The sequence below is a fragment of the Lutjanus erythropterus genome, chromosome 11 (genome assembly GCF_056507025.1).
Source record: "Lutjanus erythropterus isolate fLutEry1 chromosome 11, fLutEry1.hap2, whole genome shotgun sequence".
NCBI classification, from domain to species: Eukaryota; Metazoa; Chordata; class Actinopteri; order Lutjaniformes; family Lutjanidae; genus Lutjanus; species Lutjanus erythropterus.
This window is the reverse complement of record NC_139327.1, coordinates 19,572,142-19,590,215: the sequence shown is the minus strand read 5'-3', so window position 1 is coordinate 19,590,215 and position 18,074 is coordinate 19,572,142. Positions and strand designations below refer to the sequence as shown.

Genomic DNA, 18,074 nt, shown 5'->3' with positions numbered 1-18,074 from the left:
CCAGTGGAGTGCAGATCTCTGCCGAGCAACCCAGAAACACCATCATTTTGGATTAGTATCTAATTTAATAACATATTTTTTATAACATTTTTTTCTCAATAACTGTAATTGATTAAAAGTACTTTTATTTTTAACAGCACTGCTGGTATCTTATTAGTGGGATTCTCATTTGTGTGAACCTTTGTCATATTTAGAATGAATTCTTGAGGTATGGCCAAAAACAGGTCACAGTAATGTTGAACTTGGACATTTAACCACCTAAAATCTTATCAGTTCATCCTTGAGTCCAAGCAGACGTTTGTACCAAATTTGCAGGATGGACGTGAGGTTACAGTAACCAGGAAAATTTAATTAGTTCATCCTTAGATCCAAGTGGATATTTGTGCCAAGACTGATGAAATTCCCTCAAGGCATCTTGAGATATTGTGTTCATAAGAATGGGATGACCCAAAAACAGTTCCTCCAGCCAGAGGTTCTCAAATTGTAAATTACAGAGATCCATTATAGATTGTATTTATAAAACAGTGAAATTCAAAAATACAAGACAAACACAAATAGAAAATAGTTTTGCCCATTTATCTACATAGGAAGTTTAATATTGTTCTCACTGATTCAATGAGCTTGACTTACACTGATCAATGATTACTTTTGATGAGTAGAAATCAAAGAAGAAAACTGGAAAGCAGCTTCAACCTAATTCAACCCTCTTAATTCCCAGTTTATGATGAATATTGTAAATAAATGTAGTCATCATCCTGTGATGTGATGCTGCCTTCTTTGATCCAACATGGGCCTCTTACTTATTAATGTGTTACATAATACAGAGCCTCCATCCTCAACTTATGCCCCACCCTTCACCTAATACATCCAATCTGCTCCACCCTCTACTTAATATTCATTGTCATGCCTTTAAAATGCTGACCCTGAGCTTGTGTGGTGGGTGCCTCTTTTGCTGTGTCTCTGGGCCCTGGTGGTGGTGTATGTGCCTGCTGCTGTCTTTCTGTTTACATTCTTCCACAGTCAAAGCCCTGAGCTGCTACAACTCGTGCCACCATGTCTAAACCCTTGTCTGACCATGATAGGAAGAAACAGATCTCAGTGCGAGGCCTCGCCGGTGTTGAGAACGTGGCAGAGCTGAAGCAGAATTTCAACAGACATCTCCACTTTACGCTGGTCAAGGACAGAAATGTGGCAACCAGAAGGGATTACTACTTTGCTCTTGCCCACACTGTGCGGGACCACTTGATTGGCAGGTGGATCAGAACCCAGCAGCACTACTATGAGAAAGATCCCAAAGTAAGTTCAAGTCATAATGAAGACACCAGACACACAGTAATATGAATTTCTATAAATATATACAGTTATTAACTTACTAATATCATAAAAGGTGCTATTCTTTTGCAATAATGCAGTGTATTTGTGATAGAGAAAATTATGAGTACTCACTCAGTATCACAGTTTTCTTGCTATACAACGGAAATACCGGGAACTCAAGGTACAATAATTCCAGGATAGAAAATCCATGATAGAATAAATCGGATGTGTGACATTTTTGATCATATTTTCCTCTTTAATTACAGTGCCTCTGCTTTCCTTCTTAAATTACATAAAATTAAAGTAGCCTAAGCCTGTGCAATAATGGCAAAATAAATAATAATAATAAAATAATAATTAAAAAAAAACAATTCCCACTGTAAAAAAAAGTTTTTAAGGCAACTGCCTTCACTAGATTTTTGCAGATGCATATTTTTGTGGTTCACTTTTCTTCATTAGATAAACTTGAATCATTGAGTTTCAGAAACCTCCTTGTTCACTTCCACTTCAGTTAGTTTGCAGAAAAGTATATATCTCAACAAAACAAAATAAATTCTGATTTTTTTCAACTTTTTGTCTTTTTACAGTGCAACACTCAGCAGAAGTCCTTTCAAACTAAAATAAAAATAATAATAAAAAAATCTATGCAATATCATGACAGATACTGTCACTGTTATTGTGGTAAAGTATTGAGACTTTTTTTATTGCTATGTCACAATATTCAATATATTGTTACATCCCTACTGACAAGTATATTTGATCTAAGTACTGGCTCACACTTTCAGAACATTTATGTAAGTCAACTTGCCATTTTTGTAGTGGTCACCCTGAATCTGACACTGTTTTATGAAATAATTCTATTGCATCTGCATATTGAATGCATTTTGAACAAGCAAAGACCAGGGATCATCCTCCTGCAAGTGTGGGCTTTATATTCTCCAACTGTACTTGCAGCAGCCTGATGTCAGTGTAATGTCAAGTCATGACATTTAAACTTCACCCAGGCTTGCTTCTTAGCACTCTGCTGGTATGCTGAGGTCCTTATAGTGTGTTGAAACATTAAACCTTTCCATGACCTTATGTTCCCATCCTGTCTGACCGTAAAGCACATAGTCTTTACTTGCGTGTCACATGAGCACATGCCTCAGAGGGTGTCTCAGTTCATATAGAAGCCGTCATACATTCATATCAGAAAGGGCAGATCTCAGTTGCTGCACTGTTATTAACCAGCAGCCACAGAAAGAACCTGAAAAGAACAATAGAGAGATAGAATAAAGGAGCAAAATTGCAAACCACACCAAACATTATTCCTTGGAAATGTCACACAAACCTTGCACAATTAAAATAGAGGGTTCAGAAGCAGAGTGAGACTCTGCTACAATTGCATTTACTTAGCAGGAAAAAAATATTCCTTGCAGGATCATTAATAACTCCACCGAATAACGGGGATCATTTTTCTTTTCTTAACATCCGAAGAAAAATTTCCTGCACACCTCAGCTTACTTGTTGTTCTGTGACTTAAGTGCCAAAGCCTTTAATCTTAGTGGAAGGGAGGCGTTTACTATGCACATTAAGCCAGATTTTCAGACAGTGTTCTATCACATGTTGATGGGCTGCAACCTGTAACTCAGAAGCCATCTGACCTCAGACCTCTTACACCTTGTTCCAGTGTTCTGGACTGAAAGGTCAGAGGTGACTCACTTAAAGGTCTAAACAGGAAGGACACCCGAGCTCAGTCATGCTGCAAAGTTACTGTTACAACGAGAAGATTTCTCACCGCTAATATTCATTATTGGGAAAGAAGAAGCTAATCAGCGTAATGGGATGTTTGATTGAAATCCGAAAAAATTTGACACATGCAGTCATATATAATTCAAGAGCTCCTGTTGGTGACTCAGTGATACAGCTCTGACAGCCGCATTCATTATTATTTTACTTCTCCGATCACTCCAGACATGAACCCCACAATGAAAGGGTATCATGCTCAGGCTGACCTTTACAGCGACCTCTACAGGAGCTATTTTTGCCCAGGCCAAAATGTTAGTGTTATGTAATACTCAAAGCAATCTGTCCCCCAGTCCCTTCTCTTCGTCTCTCCTCTCCCCCCTTCCCTTCTCTCCTCTTCTCCGCCTTCCCTCCTCAGCCCCCTCCGTGTCAGAGGAGGAAAAAAACAACTAAATGGCAAAGGCTAAACACAGGCTCAGGTGGCACATTTCTACGCTCCCCCAAGCATGAAGCTAAACCATGAAACTTGAAGATTTCTTTGCCAGTCTGGGGTTGGATGTTATTGTGACATTTGGCTTTTGGTTTCAACGCCAAATTTGTACCCATCATGCTACTGTGGAGACCTTTCTGTAACCCTAATCATAGGCTACAATGAAGCCAAAATATCCCTGTAAGGCTTCATAAGACAGTTTCAGGCTGTTCATTCTAGGGTTGCAAAAAATAATTTTCATTATCAATTATCAATATTAATTGTTAAACCTGATTAAATCATGTTTTAACTAAACTAAACTGGCTGTACCAAACTTGCTCTTAATTGATTTTTTTTACTCTACAGCTAGATTAAATTTGATTCTGTTGCACCAAAACTTTAATTTGAGCAAAATAATCAAGTTCTTCAAAGATAATTAAAGGACAGACTCAACTCAACTGGGTTTTATGTTGTGTCTGCTGATAATTCCAACTTACTTTTCTCAAAGGAGGAGAATTATAGAGCCATCATAAGGAGGCTAGACTAACCCTTTAGCTAGCTAGAAAACAGTGTAGCAATTTCTTAAGTTTTATCTAGCTAAAACAAGGAAACAGTTTGTTGTTTAAAGTTTTAACTACCTACAAAACAATGTAACTTTTTAGTTAGCCACAAAACAATGTTACAATTTGTTAACTTTTAGTTAGCTAGCTAGCAAACAGTATAACTTAAAGGAAAAACAAAAAACAAAAAACTTTTTCTGTAGCTAACAAACAATATAATGTTTTTTAAGGAATACAAAGCAGAAAACCAGAAAAGGACATATATCACAATGTACCTATATTTATAATGAAAGATGGTATCTAGCTGATAATGATAATGCTATGATATTGATAAATTGCCCAGCTGTTGTATAAAAATTAATAGAAGAAGAGGAAAAGAAGTATGCAAAATAATCATCACAATTTCCAAGAGCCCAAAGCAACGTTTTAAAATTGCTTCTTTTGTCCAACCAACAGTCTAAAACCTAAAGACTCTTGATTTATGATCATAAATGACTATGAAAAGTAGAAAATCCTCACATTTAAGAAGATGAATCCAGCAAGTGTTTGACTTTTTGGATTTAAAAATGACTGAAATAATTAATCACTTATGAAAATAGTTGGCAACTAATTTTCTTTCGATCAGCTAATTGACTGATCAACTAATCATTGCAGCTCCAGTTCATTCTGCTTGATACTGATTATTTCTCCCCTCCTTCTCAAACTGTAGCGTGTGTACTACATCTCTCTGGAGTTCTACATGGGCCGCACCCTGCAGAACACCATGGTGAACCTGGCACTGGAGAACGCCTGCGACGAGGCCACATACCAGGTGAGACAAAGACATCTCATTTACCCCTCTTGAAGGGGGCAGCGTCTCAAAATAACTGTTTCCTTAGTCCATGTTCTGCTGTCCTCTGTTAGTTGGGTCTGGACATGGAGGAGCTGGAGGACATGGAGGAGGATGCTGGTTTGGGAAATGGTGGTCTTGGTCGCCTTGCCGGTGAGCAGCTTTTCAGAGTTTTTACCCCTTCTGACAGGCCTAAATAATGCATTATTTTATATAAGCACTTGTCACAGTTTTATTTCATGTGCTGCCTGTTTTTCTTTTCAGCCTGTTTCCTGGACTCCATGGCTTCACTGGGTCTGGCTGCCTATGGTTACGGTATTCGCTATGAATTCGGTATCTTCAATCAGAAGATCATCAATGGCTGGCAGGTTAGAAATGATACATCTTTAGTGCCGTCTTCATCTAAGAAACTTCTTCACCTTAAATCACCTGCTGGAAGAATTTTCTTTGATCATTATCATGACCTGATAGTCCTCATCATTTTCTGTGTCTGGCTCTGCTCAGAATCTGCTCACTTAATGACTGTGTTTTTATCCTTCAGTATAAATCTATGTCATTTTTCAGGTTGAGGAGGCTGATGATTGGCTGCGCTTTGGCAACCCCTGGGAGAAGGCACGTCCTGAGTACATGCGTCCAGTGCACTTCTATGGCAGGACCGAGCATCACTCCGATGGTGTCAAATGGGTTGACACTCAGGTGAAAATATGATTTCAAGTAGATGAGTATACATTAGGGCTGGGTGATACGGACAAAATCAAATATTTTTATTTGATTTCTATTTTATTTAAAATCTTTTATTTTAAATCCAAATACATTAATATCGATATTTATTGACATTGTCGCATTATTGTAGGGATATTGCTGATATCACAAAATTATGAGATGTAAACAGTAGTCATCAGTAATGTGGATATAATGACTAAGGCTAATTCTGTTGAACCAAACCCTTTAAATTAAATTTTCACATAAGGATATTTAACTTTAAAAATGCGTGCCTTTTTGAAATGAATTAGACAAAGTAATTAATTTCCAAATTCAGCCCAGTTGTGTTTTATGATATATCTCTTCTTTCATTTACTGTTGTTGATAATTCAGCCAACAAGAAATTTGGAAAGGAAAAGAAATTAGAGCTTAGAGTCATCATGACTGCTGAGTCATCATGAATAAGCTAACTAGGCTAATGCTTTGGCTAGCTAGAAAACAACATTTTGTCAACCTTTTAGCCAACTAGCAAACAATGTAAGATTTTAACTTCTTAGCTAGCCGGCAGACAATATAACATTTATTTTCACTTTTTAGCTAGCTAGCACACATTGTAACATTATGTTAACTTTTTGGCTAGGTAGCAAAGACTACAACTTTTTTTTTAGCCAGCTAGCTAAAACAGTGTATCATTTTACTGACTTTATAAACAATGACTAAATTGTTTATAAAGGAATATAAAGCAGCCAACAGTTATGCCATATCATGATATTAAGATAAAATGTACGACGATAGCCTGTGTAGTCTTATATCACAATACTAATTTGATATTGATATATTGCCCAGCCCTAGTGTGATTAATAAATAAAGATGTTTTCTGATGTTATATATTTATCTGTTTGTCCCTGTGATGGTCCTGGCAGGTTGTGCTGGCTCTGCCATATGACACCCCCATCCCCGGCTACAGAAACAATGTTGTCAACACCATGAGGCTGTGGTCTGCCAAGGCCCCCTGTGAATTCAACCTTAAAGACTGTACGTTTATAAAGGAGATAAAATGGTCTCGATTTTGCATGAGCTGTTAAATGTGGATGAACAAAGGAGTATTTTTTTTCTTTCTTTACAGTCAATGTTGGTGGCTACATTCAGGCTGTTCTGGACAGAAACTTGGCTGAGAACATCTCCCGTGTGCTGTATCCTAACGACAATGTAAGAATATATGACTATATTACCTTTTAATCCAGTAGATGTGCATGCGTCATAGGTCGGCCATGCATATGTAAACCTGGATTAGAGGAAACAGCTGAGCGTTGAATGTTTTAGAAGCTGTGGACAGTATGGCTCCTGTATGACTGGAGGGTTAATCTTAACTCAGCCAGGAGATGGATTTCCATAATTTAGACCCCAACTGGTGTCCTTTGTCTTCAGCTAGAGAGACCCTGTGCTCTCTCAGCTTCCTCTGAAGCTGTCCTTTATAGCTGATATAAGAACTGACCACCGTGTGCTGCCGACTCCCCGAAGGCTCAAGAAGGAGGATTTGGGAGATAACCATCTAGCTCGAGCTATAACTCATGTCAGGTCTGGTAATTTATGTCTGTACAACTGAGAACAGAAACAAAGATGGTGGACCAGATGTTTGAATTCAGGTCAGACACTGTAACACTGCTGGTCCATTATCTCGTGTACTTCTACTAACAATATAGAAGTGCTGGAATAATTAGTTAATTAACTGAGTTCATCAAAATGAAAAAAAAAAAAAAAAGAATTCTCAGTTTCTCAAATGTGACTGCTTTTCACATATCCTCGTTCATATCATTGAAGGCACCACATAAGGATATGTCAATTTATCAGATTAACATTTATTTCTTTTATTTCAACAGATTTAGCCAATTAATATCTATATTTAATATGTTAAGGAAGATTCTTTTTCTGATAGTAAAAACGTGGCTGTACATGATAAAATCTAATATTTTGACTTTGATTTATCATGTCTTAACTGGTAGATGAAGTTGATTTATTTTAATGATAAAAAAAAATCACAAAATAAATTTAACAGTCATTTGATCCACTATATCAGATTTTCACTGAATCAAAGCACATATTATCATATGATATTTAGTCATTCATTGTATGGGGTTGCTCATGTTATTATTTTTCACAAAAACACTAGTGAAAATATAGCTTCCTGTGATCATTTTAGTGATGTATAATATTATTAACTGCATATTATAAAAAATAATAGTAATAAAATAAGACAGAAATTGAAATAAATCCACATAAAATGAAAAACCCCAGTTTGAATGGGCATGGTGTCTGTGTCAGCTAGTATTTGAAGTGCAGTAAAGGAAATTATAAATACGGAAATAACCATTTTTATAGTTTCTTTGGAAAACCTCTCTATTGCCATAACTGCAAATTGGTAATATTTCCTCAGCTGTCCTTTAAAAGAAAATCACCATCATATTCGCAATTCATAAGAAACACATTGGCTAAAACACATCAGTGTTCATCTACATTTCTCTGGCTAAATAAATGTGAAATGAAAATTTGCTTTTCCGGGGAAGAAAAATTTTAAGAACTTTGGCAATTTCAAACACTGAATTCAGCTTCCACAAAAACCTGTATGTTAGAGGCTGGCATTGATAATGCATGATAATTACACTGCAGATGTTGGATATACTGTAGAGCTACTGCAGCTAGGTTACAACATTCTCCTTACATTATTCATACAGATAATTATTTTCATAGAATATAAATGTTTCAGCTGTCCATGAATGAATACCAGTCAGTAATATGCAAAAGGCTACGCTTAAAGAAGAAAAAAAACCTATTCATGTTTGCCTGCGGAACAGAAACAGACAAATATGTGTCTTCATCCACAGTTCTTTGAAGGAAAGGAGCTCCGTCTGAAGCAGGAATACTTTGTGGTATCTGCCACCCTGCAAGACATCATCCGCCGTTTCAAGGTCTCTAAGTTTGGCTCCAGGGAGATTGCTCGCACAGACTTCAGCAAACTGCCTGACAAGGTGAAGAGAAAAACTCAACAAAATAGTTTCTGTCAAAAATGAAAAGGTTTCCCCCTGATGTTCTCTCTGTGCTTTTGTTAAATTGCCTCTGTCAGTGTGTTGAACAGGTTGTAGGTGTTTTTTTTTATTGTATCTTATGAGAATAGTTGAAATGAATAATGTCTACAAAGCTCTTTATGGCATATTCTAATTTTGTATTGACATTTAATGATGCTCTGCATATTCAGGTTGCCATCCAGCTGAATGACACTCACCCAGCCATGGCAATTCCTGAGCTGATGAGGGTACTGGTTGATGAAGAGAAGCTTGGGTGGGACAAGGTGAGGAGGATTTCATAGTTTACAAAGTTTTATGTTTCAAATGTGGAGCAAATTATATGGCACAAAGTGATTCTTCACAATGTCTCTCAAGTCAGTTATTATTTTTGTTAAGTCTTGCACAATAAAACATGTATATATGCATATTTTGTCTTGCTGGTGTTTAGGCCTGGGACGTCTGTGTGCGCACCTGTGCCTACACCAACCACACCGTCCTTCCTGAAGCTCTGGAGCGCTGGCCAGTCGACCTGTTTGCTCATCTGCTGCCTCGTCACCTGGAAATTGTCTATGAGATCAACCGTCGCCACCTGGAGGTCAGTACTGCACATTGCAACATGTTATTCTTTCCATATTGTATTGCATTCAGTGTGTACTTACAGCTCTTATAGCAGACAAAGGACATAATATAGTGATAAAGTCTCGTCATCAGAATTTCTGTATGATTATAATTTAGGCAGATGTGGAAAAAACTCTGTATTGTATTTAAGTACTTATGCTATTTTATACTTCTACTCCACTACTTAACACTAAACTTTTTACCTCACTACAGCTATAATTATTTTGCAGACTCTGATTAATTATAACAATATATAAGCAAAAAATAAATTATGATGTATTATTGTGGATAAAAATAACACTTCATTGATTTCTTGGGGAAATTCACAAACTACCCAGCAATATAAGCAGTATAATTCATAAGCCACATCTTACCAGTTGCAACATTTAAGTAAAATACACATTAATGCATCATTAATTATAATTCAGTGATATGCTGTTCTGAGACAAGCCGTTCTGTACATTTTCAAGTACATTTTATATGTAAATTATATTTTGATGCCATTACTTTTGTACTTTTTGAATGCAGGACTTGTATGTTTTTTACAAAGTAGTTCTGCTAGGGATGCACCTGAATCCAAATACATTATTTGGGAAAGCACACATTTTGTGATGGAAACAGATATTTATTCTTTTAAAATTTGCTCATTAATATTTGGACAAAGGTTGCATCTGCCTCAATCAATCAATGATTAAGTGCACCAAGATTATTACATATATGTATATCTTTCCTGTAGTTTCTATTTCCATGGCAAAACAGAGTCTTTGGATTTATAAAACATTAATTCAGAAACGTTTGCCAGATTTAATGACGTTTCCAGTATAAACCACACCTATTTCTGGTGCTGTATCTGAATACAGAGACAGATTATTTTGTTGGTTAAACAGTTACAGACACAAATAATGATGACTTTGGGCAACTGCTACACTGTGGTTTTGCTACTTGCTACTTAAGAAAAGATCTGAGTGATTCTTTCACTGCTGAATTTGGGTGACTGTTAAACTTAATGTGGGACCTTCACAGAGCAAAATTTAAAAACATTTGAAGCTAAAAAAGTAGAGAAAGAAATCACGAAGCAAGATAATTAAAAATCTGATATTTGATGTTTTCTCTGATTATGAATGGTTATTTTTAGATTGCCACTGTGGAAACAGAGAACAGAAAAGCCTATTAAAATGCAAAGACTGACTTTGAAGATTAGCACGGGCACATAAATGCTGTGATGTAAAAGTCAAAGAACAAAATGGTATTTATTGACTTTTAATTGCAACATCTGTCAGAGTTAAATTACATGGCCTCAGTTCCCGCTGAATAAAAGGAGAAATATTTCTGACATGAAGTGGCGGGCAGGTTTTATGAGCTGCAGCTCAACCTGACCTGAACAATAATACACTGAATTTCATTTATCTAGTTTAAGGTGCAGTAAGCAATTCAGGCGAAAGATAGTTGATTTTTGAGTCTCATTCACAGGTCATCCAATACTGACACTACAATATGTAACAGCACTATTATTAACAATATAAACACTATAATAATGACAAAAGTCATGTTAAACAAGAACTGGTATCATATGCAAAGGTTTATGGGTTGAGTAGTTTCTTCACTCTACAAATAATCATGTACTTTCCTGTTTTCTCATTTTTTTTCTTTTTTTGTGTGTGTGCATCAAATGTTTTATGGTCACAATTCATCTCGTAGTTGTTTGGTTTGGTTACAGGCTTAAAAGTCTTTATTTGTGGACGTTCTGAAACGTCAGTGGAGGGAATGCATGAGAAATTCACTTCCAGGAGCAAAGCCATGGAAAAAGTGGACCGACACTGTTGAGTTCTATTGCATGATGCTAAAAGGTTATTACAGAATATTTTGCCCAATGACACCAAAAGTAAACTGCCTACCCCAGCCTTAAATACTGATGGAAACTGTTCTGTTGCTGCTAATTTGACATTATTTTAGAAAAGCTGTGTTGAACTACTTAAATATGCATGATGATGCAGTCAGTGATTCAACAAGAAAAATAAAAGCCTGCAAGTAATTTTTTGTCTTATGTTCTCTTAAACTTTGCAGAGAGTTGCTGCGAAGTATCCTGGTGATAATGATCGTCTGCGCCGTATGTCCCTCATCGAGGAGGGAGGACAGAAGAGGATCAACATGGCCCACTTGTGCATTGTGGGTTCCCATGCTGTCAACGGCGTGGCCCAGATTCACTCTGACATCCTCAAAGCAACTGTGTACGTCCCAAAAATAAACTCTGATCTGCCTGTAGAAGTGGTAAATCAATCAAAATACAGTACATGTGTGTGATGTACAGAAGTCTGAACCCCCAGCCTTGATGAGAGGGCTGCCCAAGGTGGGGCCTGTGGACCAAAGCTGGCTCACCATAAAATTCAATTTCCCCCTTCAGTGGATGTTTTCAGTGAAACATCCACTGACAACAAACAAACAAACAAACAAACATACAAAAACTGATGATAATAGTTTTGTAATACTATGAAACTGTTTTTGTACAGACCATTGCAACCCTCATCAGAAAATGTGCTGTCAATAATTAATCATTTATAGTCAAGTTTAAAGCAAAAATACCCAAAAGTGAAAAAAATCTGAAAATTGCAGCTTTTATTTATTTATTTTATTTTTTTTTCGGGCACTTGGTCAAACAAAATAATCTATGTGAATACATCACTTTCGGCTTTGGGTGACTATGGTAGGCATTCTTTACATCTGATGAACCAAACAATTAATCAATTAATTGATACAAATAAGATTAGATTAATAACCAAAGAACTGTAAATCAGGGCTAATAAAAAAAATAAAATAATAATAATAATAAAAATATAATATAATATAATATAATATAACAAACATTATAATATAAACCTTTCTAGTCTATGATTTCACATGCTGCTGCCTCATCTATGTGCTCTGATATATGTGATTCTTGTCTCTGCCTGCAGTTTCAAGGACTTCTATGAAATGGAGCCACACAAGTTCCAGAACAAGACCAACGGCATCACTCCTCGCCGTTGGCTGGTTATGTGCAACCCCGGGCTGGCTGAGGTCATCGCTGAGGTTAGCTGCGTTTTATTGCACACGCTTCACTTATATAAGACTGGAAGCTGGAAAATACTGTTAATTTACTTTTTCCTCAATGTTTGTTAACAGAGAATTGGTGAGGACTTCATCCGTGACCTCGGCCAGCTGAGGGGTCTCCTCAAGTACGTGAATGATGAGGCTTTTATTCGTGACGTTGCCAAAGTGAAGCAGGTAATTAACGCTTTTTTTTTTTTTTTATGAATCTCAACTTTTCAGTTAATGTGTCAGTTTGGGATTAACACTATTATGAATAAAGCCTTGTGCTTTATTAGAGCTGGTTATGTAAATACAGCTGCTGCTCAACAGCACAAAGCCCCAGGGAGAAGTGGCACATATTCCACATCAAGCAATCTGTGCCTTTTAAAGATAACGTACGCAGATTGTGATGCACTGAACATAAACCAGGCAGCAGCTCTTTTCAAACCTGCAGAGCTGTTTTTTTTTTCATCTGTGAGCAATGTCAGCCAGCCGCCAATAACAGCCTATGCAACATATATGAAAGTAAAGAAGTGTGTTTTCTTGTCACTTGTGTATATGTTGTCATATTTCTCTGTTTTATTTGATTTTGCCATTTGCCATTGTCTGAATCTCTGTTGACAAATAACCACACAAATACAGAGGAAGTAGAAATTGTTCCCTCTTATGTAACAAAGTGAATGTTTTGATGATGTAGGAGAACAAGTTGAAGTTTGCTGTGCACTTGGAGGAGCACTACAAGGTGAAGATAAACCCCAACTCCATGTTCGACATTCAAGTCAAGAGAATCCATGAATACAAGAGACAGCTGCTCAACTGCCTGCACATCATCACCTACTATAACCGTAAGTCTGCACGTTTAAAGCTGCAATATCTAACATTAACACATTAAATCTGTAATATGTGAATTTTCCGCATTTAAGCTATAATATATAACATTCTGTATACTTAGATTATTCCAACTGTTTCCAACAAGCCCAGAGATGTCTGTAATTTATGCAAGGTAACAGTGCATTTCCTGCTAGCTTTTGTCAGATAACTAGATATCAGAGTAGGGAAGGAAGCCTCACTAACACCAGATAGATTTTCATCAGTTATGGTGGTGGTTTAACAGAGAAGACAGCAACTCCCATGATCCCATGCCACTTAATGACCAAACTACGTGTTTTGTTATTGTTTTAATGTGAGAGAACATGTTTTCTCAAGTATAACTGAATTAATATCACGTTTATTTGACTAGAAAAGTTTACAAAATTACCTCTCCTCATCTTTTCAAATGGAGTTGAAATTCAGTTAACTTAAATTTTAAAGCAGCCTGGACAAGTTAAAATGAATAGTATTTTCCTCTTTAAATTAAAAAAAAAAAAAAAAAAAAAAAAAATCTACCATCTTTTTTTTTTTGTTTGTTTATATTTTGTGGTTTCTAAGATGTTTTCAGGGAAACACCTCAGTGAAATCTTTTCATATCTCTGACAGGCATCAAGAAGGAGCCTAACAAGCAGTGGACTCCAAGAACTATCATGATTGGAGGAAAGGTTTGTAGTTTAACGTCATACATCTTTAAAAACAAACTCTATCTCACCTCTCAGGTTAAATTCATCTAACTGTATTTTTCCAGGCTGCTCCTGGATACCACACTGCCAAGATGATCATCCGTCTTATCACGGCTATCGGCGAGGTCGTCAACAATGACCCCGTGGTCGGAGACCGTCTCAAAGTCATCTTTTTGGAAAACTACAGGGTCACACTTGCAGAGAGAGGTAATTAGTAAATCATTGCCCTCTCTCTTTCTTTCTATCCACTCTCATGCGCATCACCCTTTTCATTCCCTTCTCTGCAGATGTCCCCAACCAAGATTTTTTCAAGCACAGCATAAAACACAAACATAAAATGCTTATTAGAGTCATCAACCCTCTACTTGTGTCATCTTTCAGCCATCCCCGCAGCTGACCTGTCAGAGCAGATCTCCACAGCTGGCACTGAGGCCTCCGGCACCGGCAACATGAAGTTCATGCTGAACGGCGCTCTTACCATTGGTACCATGGACGGAGCCAATGTTGAGATGGCAGAGGAGGCTGGTGAGGACAACCTCTTCATCTTTGGCATGAGAGTGGACGACGTCGATGAACTTGACAGGAAAGGGTAAGGAATGAATCCCGATTTGTCCAAACATTGTATTTACATTTTCACCTTCTGCCTCATTTAAGTAAGGTGATATACAGCTCTAGGCGCCCAAATATGTTTCTACAAACCTAAAAATAATGTAACCTTGACAAAATAATATAATAATATAATCCCACAAGGGGGACATCGAAGGTAGCAATGGACTCTTTAAATTAAGTCTCTAAATAGACATAATCAGCATTTTAGCAGACTTCCCAGCATGCATAGTGCATTGCATTAAGAGTTAAAACTCTCATCCTCTAGTACACACTGAATTTAAAGTGATAATATTGATTTAATAAAATGAAACACAACTTAACCTTTAATAAATTCACAGGGAGCTGTTTCACATATTGTCTTTTTGTTAGTGCAGTGAGCAGCACAAAGAGTCTATTTTTTTCAGTGTATGTAATGTCTGCATATGAGAACGCAGTGTGTAACCTGTTGTCAGATTCTTGTGGTGAAATAACTCCAAGATACTCCAACTGTCAAGACATTTTCACATCACTGCAGTGAGCTCCATGCGTTCTGACAATCCAGCAGCTTTGCACTTTCTCACAGAGGTTCTGGTAATGATCACTTTCACCAGACTCTGGTGTTTTTTGCACCCAGACTGAGGATTTCCACCGTGAAAGGTGTGGCCTTGGGGAACCTGCCGGTACTTCTGTTGAGGCATCGACTACCGCTGTTTCTCCCTGACAGTGTGTTTCATTTATTTATTTATTTTTTCTGGTCCTGTTTAGATACTGCGCTGAAAAATACTACAACCGCCTGCCTGAGCTGAAACAGGCTATTGACCAGATTGCTGGAGGCTTCTTTAGCCCGAAGCAGCCTGACCTGTTTAAAGAAATTGTCAACATGCTGATGCATCATGACAGGTAAAGACACATCTAACATTTGCAGCCTGAGGCGCACGCATGCATGCACACATACAAATAAGAACATGTATAAACTTGCACTCTGGAGCCAAAAAAAGAGAATAAAAAGAGGAGAAAAACAACTCACAGGCTTTTGTATGCACACAATGCAACACATAAAAATAAACATGCACACATTGTGCTGTATAGTATAGCTGCATATAAGACTTTTTTTTAATTGAATTAATTGTATTCTTTTCTGCACAGATTTAAGGTGTTTGCTGACTATGAAGACTATATTAAATGCCAGGAGAAAGTCAATGCTCTTTACAAGGTATGTTTGTAGTGGAAATTCTGAAGAATGGTTCACTCAGACACTGAAGAAGAGTTCGGGAGTCCCAGATGACTTACACAGGAGTATTTAATGAAGCTCGATCGAGGAGAATTCAGATTAGCAATACATTAAGAATATTGTGACTGCCAACCCAATTCTGAAGGTTACTTCTCGAGTGAAGGTATTTAACTGTCCCCTGACAGAATTTGCTGAGTTTTGCCCTGCTGGAATTTGACACGCCACCATGTATGGGCCTGATGTGTCTATCTATGTGTACACAAGTTCTATTGGGCATAAGTGCAAAACAAGAAGCTATGCATACCTCTTTGCTCTAAATCACTGTATCTGTCGGCCTCGCTCATGTATTGTGCCCTGCTAGAGAATGTGGAGACAGTCTGTCTGCCCGATAAGCCATAACCTTGGGACCTCAGGAGAAAGTATCTGGGGGATGCACTACTCTCCTACTTGTGCAGCTGTGGACTGTAGTTGTGCAGAGTGACCAACTACTAGTGTGCCTGTTCAGGTTAGATGACCAATGACTGGACCCTTCACGACTGCATTGTCACCCATATAAAGAAAGACTCAGGGAACATTCTAAGAGCTAGTGAGGCAAGTGAGGCAAATTCCACAACGTTTATTAAAAAGGAATTGTTCTTCAACGTCTGGATCTCTGGTGTGACTTTAATCAGTAAGGGTTCGCTCTGAGTCTCACCACTAATAGAGGGAGACTCACAGCTAATAATCTTAATAATTACTGATCTCATCACTCACTTATCAATCTTTTTCATTCCTATATTAGAACCCCAAGGAATGGACCAAGAAGGTGATCTACAACATTGCTGGATGTGGCAAGTTCTCCAGCGATCGCACCATCACCGAGTACGCTCGTCAGATCTGGGGCATGGAGCCCACGCTCGAGAAACTCCCCGCCCCCGATGACAAGCATTAAACTGTCCACACGGTGGCTCTGACAGCCTCCTCTGGCTCATATCATAACACAAACGCCTTAAAAACCTACATGGTAGATACTGTGTGTCTGGTTAAAGCCCCCACAAACCTGCGTCCACAGGGAGTTGTATTAAATGTGTGTTTCGCACAAACTCTTGAACTGGCTAAGTTTTCATATCTGCATATTCATGGTGTAATAAAACTGTTTTAGTTTTCATCAGGGATGCAGAGGTGGATATTTACAGTAGCTGCTCTGAAGTGGATAAAAGAGCTTTGTGGTGGGCTTTGAGAATTCACTGGTAATATTTTTTTTATTCAAAAATATACACTCTTGTATTTCCACTCAGACCCATTCTGAATAAAATTTCTCTGAAATACCAAAACAGCCTGGCTGACTTTTTTCTCACTGTTCCCATTCAGTTTTAGGGAAAACCAGGTGTTTGTTGGTAATTTACTAAAGCAATGGTTCCCAACCTTTTTCCTTAGGGGACCCCTTTTCTATCATTGAATAAACTGACAACCCCTGAATAAGTGATATATTTAATGGATATTTCATATTATATTCAATGCATAACAATAACAGTACAGATCGCAGTGAGCATGATACCTGCGGCAAGTTTGTCTAAAGCAAATTTGGATTAATTTTTAGCAGATTATTTCCTGTGAATATTGATTACAGTTGAGTTTTACTGATATTTTTGGAACTTTTTTATAAAATTCTCTGTCTGTATGATGCATTTTTTTCATTTCTAACAATCACACAAAATTAAAGGATAAATGTGTAATATATTTACTGTGATAAATCATGAGTTGAAATACTTCTTCTGATAACAATACTATGGCCGCAGTATTCTCCTTTGAAATTTTGATTCTGGCCCATAACTCGTGTTGTTCATGTTAATTTGAATTCAAATTAATGTTGAAGGTTCGCCTAATGAATAAGTGTTATAAGAAGTCGTGAATAATCCTTTAGAAGGAGTAGGTGTTTAAAGTGAGCAATGTGTTAATGGAGTCTGGCAGGCAGTGAGACAAGCAGCCGCTTAACTTCCAGAGTGTGTATTTTCAGAGCAGTGGGCTTTTGTTTACAGGATAACGGGCTTAGTTTTACATTGACACACAACTGACAGTTATAAACAGCTGATCAACTTACACACATAATTCATTTTGTTGAAAAGAGAATTATTTTGGGTGGGATAAATGCATCTCTAAGCATTACACTCAGTCATACATGTTTTGCGAACATTGAAATTTGCCAACATTTGGCAACAATGGCAAAACAAATGTTGGCAAATTTACCGTGGCAAAGGAACACCGAGGACATTTCAGTGTGTAATAATTACCTTCACTCATGATCATAACCTCACAGGACAGTGGACTTCAGAGCTGTGACACTGGATAGGATCAGGTTGGACAAAGTGAATCAGCGG

The 18,074-nt window shown here is 37.4% G+C and overlaps 1 protein-coding gene across 1 annotated transcript; it reads left to right on the top strand.

The window, feature by feature from the left end:
- The first annotated feature begins 933 nt into the window (after nt 1-933).
- On the top strand, nt 934-17,030 carry pygma (phosphorylase, glycogen, muscle A). The gene is made up of 20 exons (XM_084731181.1): nt 934-1,296; nt 4,778-4,879; nt 4,972-5,050; nt 5,162-5,265; nt 5,462-5,593; nt 6,523-6,634; nt 6,726-6,808; nt 8,482-8,625; nt 8,853-8,945; nt 9,110-9,256; nt 11,344-11,507; nt 12,231-12,345; nt 12,439-12,540; nt 13,043-13,190; nt 13,822-13,880; nt 13,964-14,105; nt 14,280-14,487; nt 15,252-15,386; nt 15,633-15,699; nt 16,499-17,030. The coding sequence occupies exons 1-20, from the start codon at nt 1,054-1,056 to the stop codon at nt 16,646-16,648; spliced, it is 2,529 nt and encodes an 842-aa protein (XP_084587307.1). The 5' UTR covers nt 934-1,053; the 3' UTR covers nt 16,649-17,030.
- Nucleotides 17,031-18,074: the final 1,044 nt, after the last annotated feature.